Raw genomic sequence first — 22158 nt, forward strand, 5'->3', positions numbered from 1 at the left:
GATCATCCAAAGCTCTGTTGCCTGTATCCTAACTTGCACCAACTCCCACTCACCCATTACTCTGTGCTTGCTGACCTACATGGTCTCCCGGTCCGGCAACGCCTCGCATTTAAAATTCTCATCATTGTTTTCAAATCCCTCAATGGCCTCGTCCCTCTCTATCTCTGTAACCTCCTCCAGCCCTACAACCCTCCAAGGTCTCTGCACTCCTCCATTTCTGGCCTCTTGCGCATCCTCGATTTCTATTGCCCCATCATTGGCGGCCGTGCCTTCAGCTGCCTAGGGTCTAAGCTCTGGAATTCTCTTCCTAAACCTCTCCGCCTCTCTACCTCTCTCTCCTCCTTTTAAAATGCTCCTTAAAACCTATCTCTTACCACGCTTTCAATCATCTGTCCTACTATTTCTTTATGTGGCTTGGTGTCAAATTTTATTTGATAATGCCCCTGTGAAGCGCCTTGGGACGTTTTACTACATTAAAGACACTATATAAATACATCTTGTTGTTGATTGGAAGCACTGTTGACAAACCTCCAGACATGGGGAAAGATCAGAAACCAAGCCCTGCTTCCTGTGGTTCGAAGCAACAAAAAAATTAAAACACATAGTCAGTCAGAGTCCATTCCAACAAAGGCTGTGAGAGGCCGGCTTTGGCCTTGAAATTTCAACTGCGTTTCTCGTTCCTTTTTTAGGTTATAAATCTATTAATTGTTGGTCCTGAAAATCCATGGGTCATGATCCTGGCAGTTACACTGGGATTATGCCCCCCGGTACTCTCCGGTGCTGACCCTGCTAGAGTTTGCAGGATTAGTGGGAGTCATAGAGTCATAGAGTTATACAGCACGGATAGAGGCCCTTCGGCCCATCGTGTCCGCGCCGGCCATCAGCCCTGTCTACTCTAATCCCATATTCCAGCATTTGGTCCGTAGCCTTGTATGCTATGGCATTTCAAGTGCTCATCCAAATGCTTCTTGAATGTTGTGAGGGTTCCTGCCTCCACAACCCTTTCAGGCAGTGAGTTCCAGACTCCAACCACCCTCTGGGTGAAAAAGTTCTTTCTCAAATCCCCTCTAAACCTCCCGCCTTTTACCTTGAATCTATGTCCCCTTGTTATAGAACCCTCAACGAAGGGAAAAAGCTCCTTAGTATCCATCCTATCTGTGCCCCTCATAATTTTGTACACCTCAATCATGTCCCCCCTCAGCCTCCTCTGCTCCAAGGAAAACAAACCCAATCTTCCCAGTCTCTCTTCATAGCTGAAGCGCTCCAGCCCTGGTAACATCCTGGTGAATCTCCTCTGCACCCTCTCCAAAGCGATCACATCCTTCCTGTAGTGTGGCGACCAGAACTGCACACAGTACTCCAGCTGTGGCCTAACCAGTGTTTTATACAGCTCCATCATAACCTCCTTGCTCTTATATTCTATGCCTCGGCTAATAAAGGCAAGTATCCCATATGCCTTCTTTACCACCTTATCTACCTGTTCCGCCGCCTTCAGGGATCTGTGAACTTGCACACCAAGATCCCTCTGACCCTCTGTCTTGCCTAGGGTCCTCCCATTCATTGTGTATTCCCTTGCCTTGTCAGTCCCTCCAAAGTGCATCACCTCGCACTTTTCCGGGTTAAATTCCATTTGCCACTGTTCCGCCCATCTGACCAACCCATCTATATCGTCCTGCAGACTGAGGCTATCCTCCTCGCTATTTACCACCCTACCAATTTTTGTATCATCAGCGAACTTACTGATCATACCTTTTACATTCATATCCAAGTCATTAATGTAGACCACAAACAGCAAGGGACCCAGCACCGATCCCTGTGGTACCCCACTGGCCACAGGCTTCCAATCTGATTGCCTAATTTGCATAGGTTGCCCCATGTGACCAGAAAATTACAAATTACAGCCCTACAAATTCTGTTCTGCTTAATCCTACACCTGCTTGCCATCAGGGTGGGGCCCATGCCTCTCTTTCCCCCCCCCCCTGCCGACTCCCTGTCCCCCCCTCCATCCCAGTCATATTCCCTTTGGCCCTTGTATAAGGCCAATCCAGATTGTTTAAAAAAACAGGCTACTTCCATGGTGTGAACACCCTTCCAGAGGCCAGCAAGCCTCATCTCACTTGGTGTACAGGACTCGGCCTTAACTGGGGCACAATTGAGTTGGGGAAGCGGGAATTCTTGGCATAGGGAGTCCTTGCCCCCAGAGTTGCCTCCTGACGTAGTTGTTCTTGTAAAGAGTGGGTGGGGGTTTAGCCCTTTACAAGGCTGACTGGAAAATTCTAGAATCAAGGGGACCCAATTCTGGGTGATAGCATTTATCCTGTGAGTTATCTACTGCCAGGCTTATTCACCAGTCTTATCTCTAAAGGGTGCCTAATAATGCCAATGAGGACAGCCCTAATTTCTCTCACTTCATCCAGCATAAGTTTCAGTATAACATCTGTGAATTTGGTGAGAAATCTCCATTGTGCAGGAATTTTGCAACTCAAAATCCCATCCCTTATCCCTTCCCCTGTGTTGTGTTAAATGACTGCTGGTGCCCTTTAAATTACCGTTAGCTGTGAACTTTGTGAGAATGCCCCTCAGGTAGCCACTCTGCAGGCAGGAACTTTCACGCAGAGTAAATAATAATCCCTAACTTCCTGGGTCCTGGCGATGCAAAGCCATTACCTGGACAGGTGGGGAGGAATTTGGGACGGAACCCGGTTATGTGGGTCTCCCTTCAATTGTTCAATTTAAAATTCTGAGCAGACCTTAGAGAGAGGTGGGACTGGCAGGATGATGTCATCTTTGTACTCATGATAAAGCAATACGGTATTTTCATAAAATTGTTTAAACCCTTTCATAGGGATCTAGCAGAATATTTTATGAAAATGTTGTTAAAATGGACCAAAGCTGTGAAAAGATTTTAAAAAAGGGAAATGTAAAAATACCTGAAAGTAAAATTCTGAACAATGAGAGAAAAGAACCAAATATTAAAAGCAGTAATCTTTTATTATTAAAGTCTGTAAGCTTGGAAATTCCTTATTGTATGCAAATTGAGGTAAATGTTGCGATACAAATTAGTCCATTGGCTACACTTGCATGGCTGTTTACTCTTGATATGTAGGATTGGCCCAGAAATTCCTGGGGAGATCTTTTGGGGGCAGGTCTGGGGTGGGACAGAATTTTCTGGAAAAGTGCTGAAAGGTGCAGCTTTTAAACTTGCTGCTTTTCCGATGGCAATCTGCTACAGGAAATCCAGCCCTACAAATTCTGTTCTGCTTAATCCTTACAAAGGGATTTTAACATTTTAAGGAAAATATTGTAACATTGTATTACTTTATCACAAGCATAACTGGTTCTGATTTTGTTGAAAGTCAGCAGAACAAGTTACACACAGCATACCAAAAGGCTTGACCTTTAAATATTGCTTTTTGCTCATGTGAGACCCAAGAGTCTTACTTGCTGATGATCATTTGCCAGCAGCTACTACTTCAGAAACTTCCCATCTAATTACCATGGTGACCTATCTTTTGAGCAGCTCCTTTATGCATCATTTAGGATAGTCATGCCTCATGCAGTGGGCAGGCTGGCATTCAGTAATTGTTTTGGCCATCTGGAAATTTTCTTACAAAGGACATGTCGAAGATGTTACAGCTGTTGTGTGACTATCTGCTGGGTGCTTCGTGTTCTGAAAAGGGTGCTTGGAAACCCCTTTTTAAATTTGTAAACAAAGACATGATGCAATGAAGTAAATCCCATTGAAATACATCATTATGGAGTCTATCTGTTGCTCAGTGGCCAAATGCACTGGCTGGTTTGTTACCATTGCAGGATACAGAGGGGATTAAGGGAGACGGGTTAACATTTGGGGTGTAGACCTTTTGTCAGAACACAGTGGGGGAGGGATGGGGCTGTATCCATGCTGTTGGCCTGTGTTTTGCCAGCATGTTTTTATTTAATTTCATACCTGCTGCATTTGCAGATTTTTCCCCCACTCTCTCCAATTCCCCCTATTTTCTCAGCTTTTTGGGTTCAAATGCAAGGAGACAGATGGGATGAGAGTTGTTTCTGTCAGTTGCAAGGGTCTTAGCAGGTACAGGCCACAACAAAAACAATCTCTAATTCATAGCTAATTGGCAATCTCATTCAAAGAAACCACAGGATTGCTGATTGGGGAAATGGAAAGTATCACAGTGATGCTCTGAATTTAGAGTTTGGTTAGAGTAGGAGTCACTAGAGGATGGATTTTACAAAAGGATGTACCTAGCAGGAGCCTTACCTATTGGAATTGTGTATCGGCAAATTGTGGGGAGCAATCCCATCGTTTCTGATGCATGCTTGCTCCTGATGGCTGAGGCTTCTTGCTGGGAGTACGATTTTGTAAGATTTTCTCTTCGATATCTAGCTCTAAGATTGATCCATATCTAATTAGGCTATACTTGACTTGGGAGTGATTAACTAGATGGTTTCCATTTCCATCTCAAACATCCACATCAACTGAAGAAAATGTCCTGCTGATAAAGAAAGTTAAATAAAAGGAATATCTAGGATTAGAGGAACAAGTCAATTGTAAACTGAGCATTCATCCTTATTGCTTTGGAGTGACATTACCATTGATCATTATTGCTTGATTTGCTGTCAGTGGTATTAGAATAAAGTCATTATTCAATCGTATGGTTATTAATTTCATTGCATCATATAGGATTGTTTTTCGGCACTTCTTACTTTCTATGTGAAACATGCAGAATTAATTTGCAGTATTAAGGCACATGTAACTCATGCCAGGTACAGTGAGTTCCTGTCACCCTTTCCACCTATTTACAATCTATATTAATGACTTAGATGAAGGGACTGAGTGTAATGTATCCAAGTTTGCTAACGATACAAAGCTAGGTGGAAAAGTAAGCTGTGAGGAGGAAAGAAAGAGTCTGCAAAGGGATATAGACCACGTTAAGTGAGTGGGTAAGAAGGTGGCAGATGGAGTATAAATTGGGGAAATGTGAGGTTATTCACTTTGGTAGGAAGAATAGAAAAACAGAATTATTTTTTAAATACAGCATAAATATAGCATCAAATTGGTTTAGCAAGTGAGCCTTCATTACACCATGTGGTGATTAACCCATCTGACTTGCATTGTACAAGTACAAAAGCTGGTTTCTGATTTGTGAAGTTGAATCTGCATTTTTGTAGAAGAATTTAGATATATTTACACTGCAGATTTGCTGAATTTTTTTCACTTCAGCTGTCAAAGCTGCTCATTCCATTGTGTGCAAAGACTTAGCTATACTTACATTTCAAGTCACATCAAAAATGTTATGTTCAGGTTTATATATTTTTTGAGATTGTAAAATGACATCTAGCTGTACTTGCACATGATTTGAATTGAATGCTTCAGGATTGGTATTCAGATGGGATAAGCTGGTTTACTTGATAAGTGATGTGGTTTTTAAAGTACTTTCTGACTTGTAATGAAATTAAACTGCATTCTTGAAATAAACAGGTTAAAAGATGAAAAAAAAGCGGCGCAGGCTCAAAGGGCCAAATGGCCGCCTACTGCTCCTATTTTCTATGTTTCTAAATGATGAGAAACTATTAAATGCTGGTGTTCAGAAGGATTTGGGTGTTGTACACGAAACACAGAAAGTTAGCATGCAGGTACAGCAAGCAATTAGGAAGGTAAATGGTATGTTGGCCTTTATTGCAAGGTGGTTGGAGTACAAGAGTAAGGAAGTCTTGCTGCTATTGTACAGGGCTTTGTTGAGACCACACCTGGAGTACTGTGTACGGTTTTGGTTTCCTTACTAAAGGAAGGATATACTTGCCTTAGAGGCAGTGCACCAAAGGTTCACTAGATTGATTCCTGGGATGAGAGGGTTGTACTATGAGGAGAGATTGAGGAATGGGCCTATACTCTCTGGAGTTTAGAAGAATGACAGGTGATCTCATTGAAACATATAAGATTCTGAGGGGGCCCGACAGGGAAGTTGCTAAGTGGCTGTTTCCCTTGACTGGAGAGTCTAGACCTAGGGGGCATAGTCTCAGGATAAGGGATCGGCCATTTAGGACTGAGATGAGGAGAAATTTCTTCACTCAGAGGGTGGTGAATCTTTGGAATTCTCCACCCCAAAGGGCTGTGGATGCACAGTCATTGAGTATATTAAAGACCTAGATTGATAGATTTTTCGACTCTAAGGGAATCAAGGCATATGGGAATCAGGTGAGAAAGTGGAGTTGAGGTCGAAGATCATCCATGCTCTTGTTGAATGGCGGAATGGTCTCAAGGGGCCGTATGGACTACTCCTGCTCCTATTTCTCATGTTCTTTCATTGATGGAAAAGACTCATGATTCAGCAAAATAATTTAATTAAGACAGCATAACTTTAACGTAAACTGTTGATATATTTAATAAATTGAAAAGTACTCTATTGGTAACAGATTTCCAGCTTATACTTGTAAGATAGAGCCACTTATATCAGCAGAACAAATTGGATTTCAGCTGCTGCTTGTTTGATATTTTTCTGTGTAGATCACGTAAAACCTTGAAAATTGTAGCAGATATTCAACAATAAGAGAGTTAAGCCAGTAGTATAGGCAAATAAGAATCGAGATTCCGTTGAAAAATATTTGGGTCAGACTTTCATTAATACAAAGCAGCATACAAGAAAAGAAAGGAGAATTGGGTATTATAAATATTAGTGCTGCTATATTTACAACAAACAAGAAAGCGTGAAGCGCATAATAAGATAAAAGAAACCCAAGAGGAAAGAAGAAAGAAAGATTAAACAAAAGTAACAATCCAGGACCAAAACATTCAAATTGTTGTGACAATACAAATGTAATTTTGCTCCCAGAACTGAAACAAAGCTGAGGGACGGCGAAGTTTGCTTCACATCCAGTGCCAGTATAACATTCATCTCCTGGCGGGGGGTGGGGGGGGGGCACACATCAGCCCTTTTGTAGTTAGCACCCAAGTTTTCTCCTCCAACAATGAGCGGGGGGCTTGCTGCCGGTCATGCCAGGTGACATAAAATAAAAAATGTATCCACTCCCGACTTAAGCACATCAGAATTCCAGCGAGAAATTCTTTTTGAAAAAAGGTTGGACTTTGACTCTGCCAAAGAATATTATTGCTTCATTGTACTGAAATATTTGAGACTATTAGATATATTTGCCTGTACTGTGAATTTTGTAATGTAGCATAGCATGAGAAAGAATGTAACCTTTTTTTGTCTTAAAAAAAAACAGAGTAACAATGTTATTCAAGGCTTCTCTTTTGTTCTGCACCGAGCATCTAATTTCTCATGTGTGCTTATTTAATATTAATATTAAAATCAGTGGGATTGAAATTGGGCTTCAGCAGTAGCGCAAAACGGGGGCAATAGCAAATTGGCAGTCTGTTTTACACCCTGCCCAACTGTCTTTTCCATTGACTTTGAATTGAACTCCAACCGCTGCTGTGGCCTGAGAGGCTGTCCAAACACAGCAGCCAGTGGGCCTTCATCCCGAGGATCCACTGAAGACCAAAAAAAAATGGTTTAATTTACTGCTAGGGACCGAAATTGTAACCCAGATCAAGAGCAGAGAGTGAGCAGATTGGCTGCCGATGGTCAGAATTTGGGATTTAAATATTAAACAGAGGTTCGAAATAATAACATCGAACAGCAAAGGTAAGTACAAGGAGAATGATGTGGATTCCACCAATCTGTAACACAGTGCATTGGAACAACATTGTGTTACCAGAATGTCAATTTATTTGATTTTGAATGCGTTGTAGGGCTTGATTGTCCTTTTGTATATATTTTGGAACAAATGTCTACTGTGGAAGTTAACTAAATTGGAGACAGTTACTGTAAAGACAGAGCAAATTCTATTCCTGGGTACTGCTGGGAAAAAATGGCCTTTAATTCCCTGTAGAGTGACTGCATTGCATGAAACTGATACCACTAGAATAAGATCGCCAGCATTTTAGACACATTGAAGGCAATTAAATCAACAAACATTTTATGCCAAAATAACATAGGTATTGTGATAAAGTAGAACCATAGAAGTTTACAATACAGAAGGAGGCCATTTGGCCCATTGGCCCCGATATTACCAGGGAGGTGGGATGGCAGCCGGGGCAGAGGGGGGCGGGTGGCGACTTGGCGCATGGGTATCCAGCCCAGTAAAATCCGTCCGTTCCCCATGCGACCGTGGGTAAATTGGAGCCACTTAACGTGGCTTCCTGGTTTCCTGTCGTAAACCTGCGCAGTGGGCGGACTGCGCACCCGCATCACAGGCTGTCAGCTGGAGGAGCTCTATTTAAAGGGGCAGTCCTCCAATGCTGTTCCTGGAGCAAACACCCAAAATTAAGAATGGAACAGCCCAGGGGAAAGGCTGCTCCTAGATTTAGTGATGCCTCACTCCAGGTGCTACTGGATGGGGTTAGGAGGAGGCGGGATATATTCTATCCGGCGGACGGGAGGAAGTGGCCTGCCTCTGCCACCAAGAAGGCCTGGCTCGAGGTGGCAGAGGAGGTCATCAGCAGCAGCAATGTCTCCCGCACCTGGATACAGTGCAGCGAGCGCTTCAATGACCTAACTAGGTCAGCCAAAGTGAGTACACTTGCTCGTTCTCCTACATTCCGTCTTCCACATCACTGCCCCCACCCCACAACTCATTCTGCACTGCCAACACTACTCTCACATCACTCGTCACACCCACTCAAACCTCATCCTCAACTTACCTGCGCATACTCACTACTTCACCTCCCCAGTACTCATCCCACCACTACCACTCAACCCAATCCTCATACAATGTCATGGCTCTGCCTCATACTCGCCCTCTGATACATCTCTTTCATGGTCAGCCGCACCCAAACCAATGCATTCAGCGGTTGGCCACATCGCCATCACTCACTCACGCCTCTCTACTTTCTCCCCTTATAGGAGAAGAGAGCCCAGAATCATGGGAGAGGGTGAGGACCGGAGGGGGGCCGCAACATCTAGTCGTCGTCACAGACGTGGAGCAGGAAGCTCTGGAACTGAGCCGCACCCTCGAGTGCCTGCACGTCGGGGACGCCGAGACTGGCACCCGACAAACGACTGGTGACAGAACTTTAACATTCAGCACTCACAATAGTAATTGATATTAACATGCCTTGCCATCTTCACCACCTCAACATCTGTCATCATACTTAATATTGTCTTCTGTTCTCTTACAGGGCCTTCACCAACTGCCGTGACGGTGGAGGGCAATTCCTCAGAGGACCTGCCTGCCTCTGAGGGGGCACCGTCACATCTGAGTGAGCCATCCACCAGCGCAGATACACGCACCTCGGTGGGTCCCCGTCCTCAGTTAGTTGAGGTCGCACATGGTGAGTCACCACACACGTGAGCACGAGCAGACACTGGTGGCAGGGGCAGCTGTGGAGAGTCCACATTGGTGGGAGCACTCTTCTCCAGGCTCTGCTCGGCTGAACACAGATGCTGAACCCTGGGGGCCATCCATGAAAAGGAGAATGATCGAGAGGCAGCAACACATTTGCGAGGTGCTGGAAGAGGTGCCACGCGCACTCTGCACAATCGCGCAGAGGATGGAGGAGTCCAACTCCTGCATGAGTGGAATGGTGGCACAGGTACAGGAGGGCATCTCTGAGATAGTGTCGTGGGTAAGTGCGGGAATGTCTGCAATGGAGGGAAGGCTAGCCTCCATGGAGCTTCAAGCATGGCTCACCAATGAGTCCATTGAGGCCCTGACAATGGCCGTTTGGACTCAGGGTGAACTGCCGCCTTAAACAGGCAGGCAGATACTCTGGCACTGGACTTACAAGGCTTCACACATGTCCTCCAAACTGTCATCCAGCTGAGTGGTAGGAGTGGTGTGGGCCTGGCTCAGGGGAAGGAAGATGCCAAAAGGGGACATGGAAGTGGGGACACCACTCAAAGCGCCCCCACATCTCACCTGTTGCCCCCCTCTCAACCAGTACCCGCAATGCTGCCTCTTCTCCAGGTGGCCACATCTGCCCCTGCACAGGTGCAAGTGGAGCAGTCTTTGGAGGGGCCCTCACGGGCACCGAAACCCAGAGGGTGTAGGCCCAAAGCATCTAATCGGTCAAGGCATGAACAAGAGCAACCTGCCACTACCTCTGCTGCAGCCATAGGGGATGCACCACGTAGGATTAGTCATAAGCGAAGGGCGAAGGTTTTGTGAGCACAAAGGGGATGCAAGGGTGTTTGACAGTTTGTCATGTTTTTTATTTATATTTGTTTTTTGTTAATCGCACATTAAATATTATTATTGTCACCAGTACTGCCACGTCTTGGCCATTCTTGACTGGCTTGTGTAATAAGACCCTTTCATGAGGTTCACCATGAATGCCCACACTTGATGCCACCCATTGGGTCACTCTACAATGGGTATATGTGTAGTTGCAGGACTATTTTGTGCAGGGGGCAGAGGGGGGCGCTGGTGTGGCCGCTGCCCCGGTGGTGAGGAGTGGACTCTTCACACTGTCTGTTAGGAGAACCATTCACATCTCCGTGACCCCCTTGCCTCACGAGCAACCAGGTGAGCCGCTGTTCTGCCCATGGGTTGCTCCTCCTCGTCCTAGTCCTCGTCCTCCTCGTTAATGTGGGTGGCAGATTTGGATGGGGCCTCCTCCAGCGGCACCCCTCTCTGTTGTGCCATGTTGTGCAGGGCACAACAGACGACTATAATGCGTCCCACTCTGTCTGGTGCATATTGAAGCGCTCCCCCAGAATGACCAAGGCACCTGAAGCGCATCTTGAGCAGCCCTATAGCATGCTCAATTGTAGACCTGGTAGCGATGTGGCTGTCGTTATATCAACGCTGTTGCTTGGTGGTGGGGTTCCTCAGAGGTGTCATGAGCCACGTGTGCAGGGGGTATCCCTTGTCCCCGAGGAGCCAGCCCCTGTGGGTGTTCGGTGCGTGGAAGAGGGCCAGGATGTTGGACTCCCGGAGGATGAAGGAATCGTGGCAGCTGCCAGGGTATCTGGCGCACACATGAAGGAATCTCTTGCGGTGGTCACAGATGAGCTGAGTGTTGATGGAGTGATAGCCCTTCCTGTTGATGAACAGTCCTGGCTCGTTTGGAGGTGCTCGTATTGCTATATGGGTGCAATTGATTACACCCTGCACCCGTGGGAAGCCAGCAACAGCGTGGAATCCCACTGCTCTCTCCGTCTGGTTGAGGTCATCCATGGAGAAGTTGACGTAGTGCGAGGCCCTGCGAAACAAGCCGTCGGTGACCTGCCTTATGCACTTGTGTGCAGACAATTGAGAGACCCCGGCGATGTCCCCGGTGGCACCCTGGAACGATCCGGAGGCGAAGAAGCTGAGTGTAGTGGTGACTTTGACAGCGACGTGTAAGGAGATGCTGCTCGGGCCAGCCGGGAGTAGCTCGGCATGAAGGAGGCTGCAGATGTCCGTGACTACCTGGCGACTGAGTCTGAGCGTCCATATGCACTGTTCCTCAGAGAGGTCCAGGAAGCTGAGCCTCGGTCTGTAGACCCTGTTGCGAGGGTAGTGCCTCCTGCAACATCGCTCTCTCTGTTGTTGCCCTCTGCTCTTGTGCAGGTGCCTGTGGCGCAGCATTGTGTTGTGGAGCTCCATGTGGCGGAGGTGGACGGCATGCCTGGCGAGGCTGGTGATGTTGCTCATCCTCGGATGAAGTGATGAATGCAGGCATGGTGCCCCCCATCCTGACGGAGTGAGTTTGAGGGGGTCTGAAAAGTAGGTAAATGTGTTTGCACAGCAGAGTTTAGGGTATAAATTAAAAATTTTGAGTGGAAATACACAGGTGTTGCAGCCAAAACTTTGTCTGAAGTGACTGCTGCAATAAATGAGGTTTTCCCCCCACCTGTCAAATAATCATATTTGCATCTCCCACTGGTTGCTGGCTGAAACACTTCTGCCACAACAGGGAGTGTTTCCCACAGCACGGGAAACACGCTGAGGATCCTTCAAAATTGCACCCCTGACAAGATCTCCACTCACTGAGGTCTGTCAAGTACCTCAACTATCTAACTAACTATGTAAATGATCATCCCGCCGGCTTTAATTGCCGGTGGGCGTCCCGCATTCAGGAGATGTGTGTGCACCCGAACGCATCACCGGGGAACCCGGAGGTCAGCGGGTTGGAGCTAGGCTCTGAACCTGCTCCGGGATTCCACCATTTTACGAGCCCCCTGCCCCCAACGCACCCGTTCCGCCATCCGAAAATCGGCCCCAATTGTGTCTGTGCTGGCTCTTTGCTAGAGCAATCTAAAACTAATTCCACTGGCCTGTTCACTCCCCACATCCTTGTATCTTCCTCTGCTTCAAATATTTTTCCATTTTTCTCTTAAAAGAAGCAGTGGTCTCCGCTCCATCAACTCCCTGTAGCAAAGCATTCCATGCTCCTACAACCTTCTGTATAAAGAAATTTCTCCTAACCTCTCTGCTCACTCTTTGATTATTTTAAATTGATGACCTACGTAGCTTTCAAATAAGCTAATGCGTTTCATTTGCAATTACTTGTTATCTGCTGCAAATCGATATTTACACATTATAGGCTATGGATGAGTAAAAAAATCTGTGATAATTTCAGTAAGAGACCAGGTTGGAGATTTTTTTATGCTGTTTAAATTTGGCACATGGTCAAAAGGGGTAATTCCAATGCTCTCTTGGCTGGCCTCCCATCTTCCACCCTCCATAAACTTGAGCTCATCCAAAACTCTGCTGCCCATATCTTAACTTGCAGCAAGTCACGTTCATCCATCACCCATATGCTTGCTGACCTACATTGGCTCCCAGTCCGGGAACGCAATTTTAAAAGTCTCATCCTTGTTTTCAAATCCCTCCATGGCCTTGCCCCTCCCTATATCCGTAACCTCCTCCAACCCTCCAATTCTTGCCTCTTGCTCATCCCCGCTTTTAATTGTTCCACCATTGGCGGCCGTGCCTTCAGCTGCCTAGGCCCTCAGCTCTGAATTTTTAAAAAATTCATTCATGGGATATGGGTGTCGCTGGCAAGGCCACCATTTATTGCCCATCCCTAATTGCCCTTGAGAAGGTGATGGTGAGCCGCCTTTTTGAACCGCTGCAGTCCATGTGGTGAAAGTTCTCCCACAGTGCTGTTAGGTAGGGAGTTCCAGGATTTTGACCCAGCGACGATAAAAGAATGGCGATATATTTCCAAGTCAGAATGGTGTGTGACTTGGAGGGGAACGTGCAGGTGGTGGTGTTCCCATGTGCCTGCTGCCCTTGTCCTTCTAGGTGGTAGAGGTCGCGGGTTTGGGAGGTGCTGTCGAAGAAGCCTTGGCGAGTTGCTGCAGTGCATCCTGTGGATGGTACACACTGCAGCCACGGTGCGCCAGTGGTGGAGGGAGTGAATGTTTAAGGTGGTGGATGGGGTGCCAATCAAGCGGGCTGCTTTGTCCTGGATGGTGTTGAGCTTCTTGTGTTGTTGGAGCTGCACTCATCCAGGCAAGTGGAGAGTATTCCATCACACTCCTGACTTGTGCCTTGTAGATGGTGGAAAGGCTTTGGGGAGTCAGGAGGTGAGTCACTCGCCGCAGAATACCCAGCCTCTGACCTGCTGTTGTAGCCACAGTATTTATGTGGCTGGTCCAGTTAAGTTTCTCGTCAATGGTGACCTCCAGGATGTTGATGGTGGGGGATTCGGCAATGGTAATGCCGTTGAATGTCAATGGGAGGTGGTTACACTTTCTCTTGATGTAGATGGACATTGCTTGACACTTGTCTGGTGCGAATGTTACTTGCCACATATGAGCGCAAGCCTGAATATTGTCCAAGTCTTGCTGCATGCGGGCACGGACTGCTTTATTGTCTGAGGGGTTGCGAATGGAACTGAACATTGCGCAATCATCAGTGAACATCCCCACTTCTGACCTTATGAAGGAGGGAAGATCATTGATGAAGCAGCTGAAGATGGTTGGGCGTAGGACACTGCCCTGAGGAATTCCTGAAACAATGTCCTGCGGCTGAGATGATTGACCTCCAACAACCACTACCACCTTCCTTTGTGCTAGTTATGACTCCAGCCACTGGAGAGTTTTCTCCCTGACTCTCATTGATTTCAATTTTACTAGGGCTCCTTGATGCCACACTCGGTCAAATGCTGCTTTGATGTTGAGGGCAGTCACTCTCACCTCACCTCACCTCTGGAATTTCCTCCCTAAACCTCTCTGTCTTTTTACCTCACTCTCTCCCTTTAAAACGCTCCTTAAAACCTACCTTTCGGCTCTCCTAATATCTGCTTATGTGGCTCGGTGTTGAATTTTGTTTGATAATCGCTCCCTTGAGGTGCTACATAAATGCAAGTTGTTGTCGTTGTAATAATAATTCTTAATGACATTCACACACTGTGACCAAGTTACATAGCGAAAGTAAGAGTCACAGGGACATCTGTCTCTCTTTCAAAGACTGTTCGGGATAAACGTTCTCTTGTGCCTCCTCCAATATATCAGCGTTCCTTCCCCCACTGGCCAGGCAACCACTTGAATTACAATAAGGTCATAGGCATGACATTAGGAAGTGATCTGAAATGAACTCAGCACATCGATCTTGAGGAATGGAGATGGGAGCTTCAGTGAAATAAAGTAATTGGTTTAAATTTCAATCAAAGGGATTTTCTAGCATTAATGACTGAAACAAGTAAAATTCACCTTTCTCCGCCCACTCATCCACTCTCTTTCTCCCCCTGCCCCCCACCCCAGCTCCACATTATGCTAATGTTCATTAATTCATTTTTAGGCAGTAACAACTCACATTTACATTGTGCCTTTTAATGCAGAAAAATGGCCCTAGAGACATCAGAGTTGTGAGAAAAGCAGATGCTGAGCCGAAGAAAGAGAAATATGTGGTGTATTCCAAAGATTAATGAAAGAGGTGGATTTTAAAGAGGAGAGGGAGGTGGTGAGGTGGAATGGATTAGGGAAACATTTCCAGAGAGTGGGACCTAAGTGGCCAAAGGTTTAGCATCGAATGGTGGGGTTAATGGGGAGGGAGTTCACGAGGCAGGAGTCAAATGAACAGAGAGCTCCAGGGGAGGGGTTGTAGGACTGTGGGAGGTTAGAGATGGGGAGGGGTGAGGCTATGGAGCAGTACTATACAATGGTGGACTATCCAATTGTGCCTTTCTAATGAGATTACAACACACTAATTTTTTTCACTAAAACGAATGAAGGGTGGAAAATATAGTCCATAGTAACTATGATTCTGAAATGAAAAATGCAGTCGATAACTCATAGGGAGAGTGGGTACATAGAATATTAATTGCAGTTGCAAATAGTACCACAGTGACATCACAAGGGTCTAATGGTCACCGATGATGGAATTATCAGGGTCCCTCATCATCTATTATTCTTTGTGTTATGTGTAAACTGGCATGATGATCACAATAAAGAGTAGGCGATAAAAACAGAAAATGCTGGAAATACTCAGCAAGTTAGGCAGCATATGTAGAGAAAGAAACAGAGTTAACGTTTCAGGTCAGTTCTGACGAAAGGTCATCGACCTGTTTTCTGATTTTATTTCAGATTTCCAGCCTCCGCAGTATTTTGATTTTGAAAGTGTAGGAGATGTTGGAAGGGATGACCAGAAGATTTGTACTGGTTCCTAAATGCAGTCTGTGAAGGTAAGCAGAAAGGGACACTGTTTTTCGAAACTAGAAATGTATTTTTTGCAGCGTGTATATTGCCTTTGGGTTGTCCAGAGGTTTGATTCATATTTTGGAATTTAAGGAAGAGATGTTGTCACCATTACATCAATCTCTTCAGTAAACAGAGCCATAATGACAACTCAGCTTCTCTGTCGAAACGCGAAGAGAATTACCATTCTATTACAAATGTTTTGGACTATTCTAGTGAACCACTCATTTAAATGTCCATATATTTACATTTACAATGATTAAAAAGCATGGATAAGTAAACCAGGGTTCCTTTTTAACTTAGAATCAAAGCAATGTAATTACATCTATCTCGTTCTTTTGAACTTTTAGAGGATAGGAAATAGAAAGAAAAGTTTTATAAATGGTTAGATTTGTACTGTTTACTTCAGCTGCTGTTTAATTTCATGAGTATGGATGCAATGTTTTTTTTTAATTTAAGGGTACAAATTCTTTGGTGCCCTTGATCCTGCCACTTTGACCTGCCGGTGACCCCGTTCCAAATCCCAGGGGATGAAGCCATTTAAATAAGAGGGGTGGGTGCCTGCAGTTATAGCTGTGCAACAGGCAGGCAGTAGGATCTTGGAGTGGCAGAGCGCCGCTCCAACAGGGGAACTAATGGGATCGGAAGGCAAAGGTCAGAAGAATTTTTTTTAAATCTCTTGCCAGAATGGCAAAGCCACTCTGCAATGGTAGCTGATCCCTCTGGAATTGAGTACTGCAGACTGTTCACTGGTAGGGTCTTCACTAGGCCTAGAATGTGTCCTATACATACTCCCAGCAGATATAGGTCCCAACAAACCTATCATAGGAACATGAGTAGGCCATTCAGCCCCTCGTGCCTGCTCCGACATTTGATAAGATCATGGCTGATCTGTGATCTAGCTCCATATACCTGCCTTTGGCCCATATCCCTTAATACCTTTGGTTGCCAAAAAGCTATCCATCTCACATTTAAATTTAGCAATTGAGCTAGTATCAATTGCCGTTTGCGGAAGAGAGTTCCAAACTTCTACCACCCTTTGTGTGTAGAAATGTTTTCTAATCTCACTCCTGAAAGGTCTGGCTCTAATTTTTAGACTGTGCCCCCTACTCCTAGAATCCCCAACCAGTGGAAATAGTTTCTCTCTATCCACCCTATCCGTTCCCCTTAATATCTTATAAACTTCGATCAGATCACCCCTTAACCTTCGAAACTCTAGAGAATACAACCCCAATTTGTGTAATCTCTCCTCGTAACTTAACCCTTGAAGTCCGGGTATCATTCTAGTAAACCTACGCTGCACTCCCTCCAAGGCCAATATGTCCTTCCGAAGGTGCGGTGCCCAGAACTGCTCATAGTACTCCAGGTGTGGTCTAACCAGGGTTTTTTATAGCTGCAGCATAACTTCTGCCCCCTTGTACTCCAGTCCTCTAGATATAAAGGCCAGCATTCCATTAGCCTTATTGATTATTTTCTGCACCTGTTCATGACACTTCAATGATCTACGTACCTGAACCCCTAGGTCCCTTTGGACATCCACTGTTTTTAACTTTTTACCATTTAGAAAGTATCCTGTTCTATCCTTTTTTGATCCAAAGTGGATGACCTCACATTTGTCTACATTGAATTCCATCTGCCACAGTTTTGCCCATTCACCTAATCTATCAATATCCCTTTGTAATTTTATGTTTTCATCTACACTGCTTACAATGCCACCAATCTATGTGTCATCAGCATGTTTCTGGCAAAATTCCTGGGGTAAGTCGGAAATGTCCACGAACATACACACAAAGTGCTTCCACATTGTAAGTGGGGCATGCAGAAGAAGTACCCATGGACTCCCGAGCACAATTTGCTGGGTATGCTTATAGGGCAAGAATCCTGTTTTCTGACAGAGGGAGATAGAAGAGCAAATATGTTGGCAAATTTCTGAAGTGCAAAGACAATAGGGCAGTAATAGTAGATGATTTCAACTACCCGAATATTAACTGGGATAGAATCAATGCAAAAGGCATAGAGGGCGCAGAATTCTTAAAATGCATTCAGTAGAACTTTTTTGGCCATTTTGTAGCAAGCCTATCAAGAGAGGGGGCAGTTCTAGACTTAGTTTTAGGGAATGAAGCTGGGCAGGTGGGAGGAATATCAGTGGGAGAGCATTTTAGTGATAGTGATCATAATTCAGTTAGATTTAGCGTAGTTATGGAAAAGGACAAAGATGAACCAGGAGTAAAAGTTTTCAATTGGGGAAAGGTCAATTTTACTAAGCTGAGAAGTGATTTAGCAAAAGTGGACTGGAAACAGCTACTTGAAGGTAAATCAGTTTCAGAGCAGTGGAAGGCATTCAAGGAGAAGATGGTGAGGGTTCATAGCAAATATGTTCCCACAAAGAAAAAGGGTGGGACTCCCAAATCTAGAGCCCGCTGGATGTCAAGGAGCACAGAGGGTAGGATAAGGCAAAAAAAGGAAGCTTATGTCAGATACTGAGAGTTCAATTCTGCAGAAAGCCTAGAGGAGTATAGAAAGTGCAGGGGTGAAAGTAAAAAGGAAATTAGGGAAAGCAAAGAGAGGGCATGAAAAAATATTGGCAAGTAAAATCAAGGAAAACCCAAAGATGTTTTATAAATACATAAAGAGCAAGAGAATAACTAAGGAAAGAGTAGGGCCTATTGGAGACCAAAAAGGTAACCTGTGTGTGGAGGCGGAAGACGTGGGGATGGTTCTTAATGAATACTTTGCGTCTGTCTTCACAAAAGAGGGGGATGATGCAGACTTTGTAGTTAAGGAGGAGGAATGTGAAATATTGGATGGGATAAACATAGAGAGGAAATATTAAGGAGTTTAGCATCTTTGAAAATAGATATATCGCCAGGCCTGGATGAAATGTATCTCAGGCTGTTAAGAGAAGCAAGGGAGGAAATAGTGGAGGCTCTGACTATCATTTTCTAATCCTCTCTGACTACATGCGTGGTGCTGGAGGACTGCCAATGTTGTACCGTTGTTTAAAAAGGGAGAAAGAGACCAAGTAATTACAGGCCAGTCAGCCTAACCTCGGTGGTGAGCAAATTATTGGAAAAAATTCTGAGGGACAGTATTAATTGTCATTTAGAAAGGCACAGATTAATCCAGGACAGTCAGCAGAGATTTGTTAAAGGAAGGTCTTGTCTGACTAACTTGATTGAATTTTTTGAGGCGGTAACAAGGAGGGTCACTGAGGGTAGCGTGATTGATGTAGTCTATATGGATTTTAGCAAGCTTTTGACAAAGTCCCACATGGCAGACTGATCAGAAATGTAAAAGCCCATGGGATTCAAGGGTTAGTGTCCAAAATTGGCTCAGTGGCAGGAAGCAAAGGGTAATGGTCGATGGGTGTTTTTGTGACTGGAAGGCTATTTCCAGTGGGGTTCCACAGGTCTTAGTGCTAAGTCCCTTGGTTTTTGTGGTATATATCAATGGTTTAGACTGAATTGCAGGGGGCATGATTAAGAAGTTTGCAGATGATACAAAAATTGGCCATGTGGTTGATAGTGAGGAAGAAAGCTGTAGACTGCAGGAAGATATCAATGGACTGGTCAGGTGGGCAGAAAAGTGGCAAATGGAATTCAATCCGGAGAAGTGTGAAGTAATACATTTGGGGAGGGCAAACAAGGCAAGGGAATACACAATAAATAGTAGGATACTGAGAAGTGTAGAGGAACAGAGAGACCTTGGAGTGCATGTCTACAGATCCCTGTAGGTAGCAGGACAGGTAGATAAGGTGGTTAAGAAGGCTTACGGGATACTTTCCTTTATTAGCTGAGGCACTGAATATAAGAGCAGGGAGGTTATGCTAGAACTGTATGAAACACTAGTTTGGCCATAACTTGAGCACTGCGTACAGTTCTGGTCACCACATTACAGGAAAGATGTGATTGCATTAGAGGGGGTACAGAGGAGATTTACGAGGATGTTGCCAGGACTGGAGAATTTTAGCTATGAGGAAAGATTGGATAGGCTGGGATTATTTTCTTTGGAACAGAGGAAACTGAGGGGAGATCTAATTGAGGTGTATAAAATTATGAGGGGCCTAGATAGGTCCTTCCTATCCACTCTATTTCCCTTGGCAGAGAGATCAATAGCCAAGGGGCATAGATTTAAAGCAATTGGTAGAAGGATTAGAGGGGAGTTGAGGAGAAATGTTTTCATCCAGAGAGTGCTGGGGGGTCTGGAACTCACTGCCTGAAAGAGTGGTAGAGGCAGAAACCCTCATCGTAGTACTTGGATATGCACTTGAAGTGCCATAACCTACAAGGCTACGGACCAAGAGCTGAAAAGTGGGATTAGGCTGGATAGCTCTTTTTTGGCTGGCACAGACATGATGGGCTGAATGGCCTCCTGTGCCGTAAATTTCTATGGTGACAACCATCCTCCCCTCCTCCCGCCCCTCCCCCCCACCCAACCCCCGGTATTACCCCAAAACCATCAAAAAAAAAATCCACAATTTCTGGAGTTTCATGTTTTGAAAGTGATTTAAAAATATAAAATTTATATATTCAAAAGACTAGCAGATCACCCGTGGTGCTGTTAATGATGAGTCAGACATTATATGGTTACAAGGAAATTGGGGGTTGCTGGGTGTGGGAGTGCATACCTGCGCTTAAAGATTTTTATGTGATCTCCTCAGAAACTGATTCCTGGAAAATAGATAAATGGTGTTTTCCTTATTGATGGCAAGTAGATAGATAGTTACATATAGATAAATAAATATAATTGTTATATAAATGAGTAAATCTCTGCATTGTAATATGGGGGAGCAGTTCTTTACCTTTACTGTCCATCTGTTTAGGACATATGTTTCACAGAGAATATCAAGAAATATAAACTTAAAAACAATGAAACTACTTTGCATCTTTCCTTCACCAAATATCCCTGCAAGAGTACTTATTGTTGCCAAATATGCATGTTTAAATCAAAGCTTTCATTCTAAATCCCCCTACAAACTTGAATTTTCCTATTCTGTGACCACCAAGGCCAGAAATGTCCCCAGTCCCACCTCCTCTTACGCTGATTGTTCATTTTTGGGGCAGACTTTAGCTCCGCTCCCAACAGACCAACTTGGAACTCTGCTTTAAGGCTGGGTTGAGCATTTCTGAGTCCTGGCCTAATTTGCAGCCCTTCTGGTGGATTCCTGCCAAAGTAATATCAGAAGGGCTGTGGATTTTCAGGGCCAATTTCTCTTATTCTGTGGTGATAAGTGATATCTTCCTTAAACAGATGATCTGGTCATTTATCACATTGCTGTTTGTAGGACCTTACTGTGTGCAAATTGGCTGTTGTGTTTCCTACATTACAGCAGTGACTACACTTCAAAAAGTACTTCATTGGCTGTAAAGTGCTTTGGGACATCCTGAGGTTGTGAAAAGCACTATATAAATGCAAGTCTTTCTGTCTTTCATTACTGAAAACCAAAACCAGCTTGCTATTGCAATATCAAACAACTGTTACTTAGTGCCACCTACTGGCACTTGTAGGAATAACTGTGATTTTGGTAAAAATGCAAGGGTTAACTCAGCGCTCTCAGCAGGGAAGCCTTGCTTGAAGGGAACATGGGTAAGAAGTAGGGGTATAACATTGTAAACCTGATTCTGTGACCTGTTCTCCCTGCAAGAGCTGCTCCCTACTGGGAATATGATATTGTGGAATTAGCTCTTTATTTTACAGTCAAATTTACCTACCATTTTAAATATCACAAAAAATAAAATAAATGCATCTCAGTATGGATCTTTTGCACCATGAAGAGGTATGATTTATTTAACTGAAAGTAAAGATAGTTACAGTTCTTTGAGGATGTAACTGGTAGAATAGATAAGGGGGAACCAGTGGATGTGGTGTATTTGGATTTTCAGAAGGCTTTCGATAAGGTCCCACACAGGAGGTTGGTGAACAAAGTTAGAGCACATGGAATTGGGAGTAATATACTGGCACGATTGAGAATTGGTTAACAGACAGAATACTGAGAGTAGGAATAAATGGGTCATTTTCAAGTTGGCAGACTGTGACTAGTGGGGTACTGCAGGGATCGGTGCTTGGGCCCCAGCTATTCACAATCTATATCAATGATTTGGATGAGGGGACCAAATGTAATATTTCCAAGTTTGCTGATGACACAAATCTGGGTGGGAATGTGAGTTGTGAGGAGGATGCAAAGAGGCTTCAAGGGGATATAGATAGGCTAAGTGAGTGGGCAAGAACATGGCAGATGGAATATAATGTGGAAAAATGTGATGTTATCAACTTTGGTAGGAAAAACAGAAATGCAGAGTATTTTTTTAAATGGTATGATATTGGGAAATGTTGATGTTCAAAGGGACCTGGGTGTTCTTGTACATGAGTCACTGAAAGCTAACATGCAGGTGCAGCAAGCAATTAGGAAGGCAAATGCTATGTTGGCCTTTATTACAAGAGGATTTGAGTACAGGAGTAAAGATTTCTTGCTGCAATTATATAGGGCCTTGGTGAGCCCACACCTGGAGTATTCTGTATAATT

General features: G+C 44.6%; 2 protein-coding genes across 3 annotated transcripts in view; one reads left to right on the forward strand and one right to left on the reverse strand.

Annotated features, from left to right (window-relative positions):
• Positions 1–22158, reverse strand: part of fstl1b (follistatin-like 1b) — a 587712-nt gene that overhangs the window by 114016 nt on the left and 451538 nt on the right. The gene's annotated exons all lie outside the window — the stretch shown is intronic.
• The window catches only part of LOC137327333 (uncharacterized), a 69632-nt gene that overhangs the window by 15660 nt on the left and 31814 nt on the right, over positions 1–22158 (forward strand). For both annotated transcript variants that reach the window (XM_067993021.1, XM_067993022.1), the window contains exon 3: positions 15525–15622. Coding sequence is in view for 1 of the 2 variants with exons in the window: in XM_067993022.1 (XP_067849123.1) it covers positions 15608–15622 (15 nt within the window). In the remaining variant the exon portion in view is untranslated. The remainder of the gene's footprint in view (positions 1–15524; positions 15623–22158) is intronic.

The sequence above is a fragment of the Heptranchias perlo genome, chromosome 11, assembly GCF_035084215.1.
Source record: "Heptranchias perlo isolate sHepPer1 chromosome 11, sHepPer1.hap1, whole genome shotgun sequence".
Taxonomy (NCBI): Eukaryota; Metazoa; Chordata; class Chondrichthyes; order Hexanchiformes; family Hexanchidae; genus Heptranchias; species Heptranchias perlo.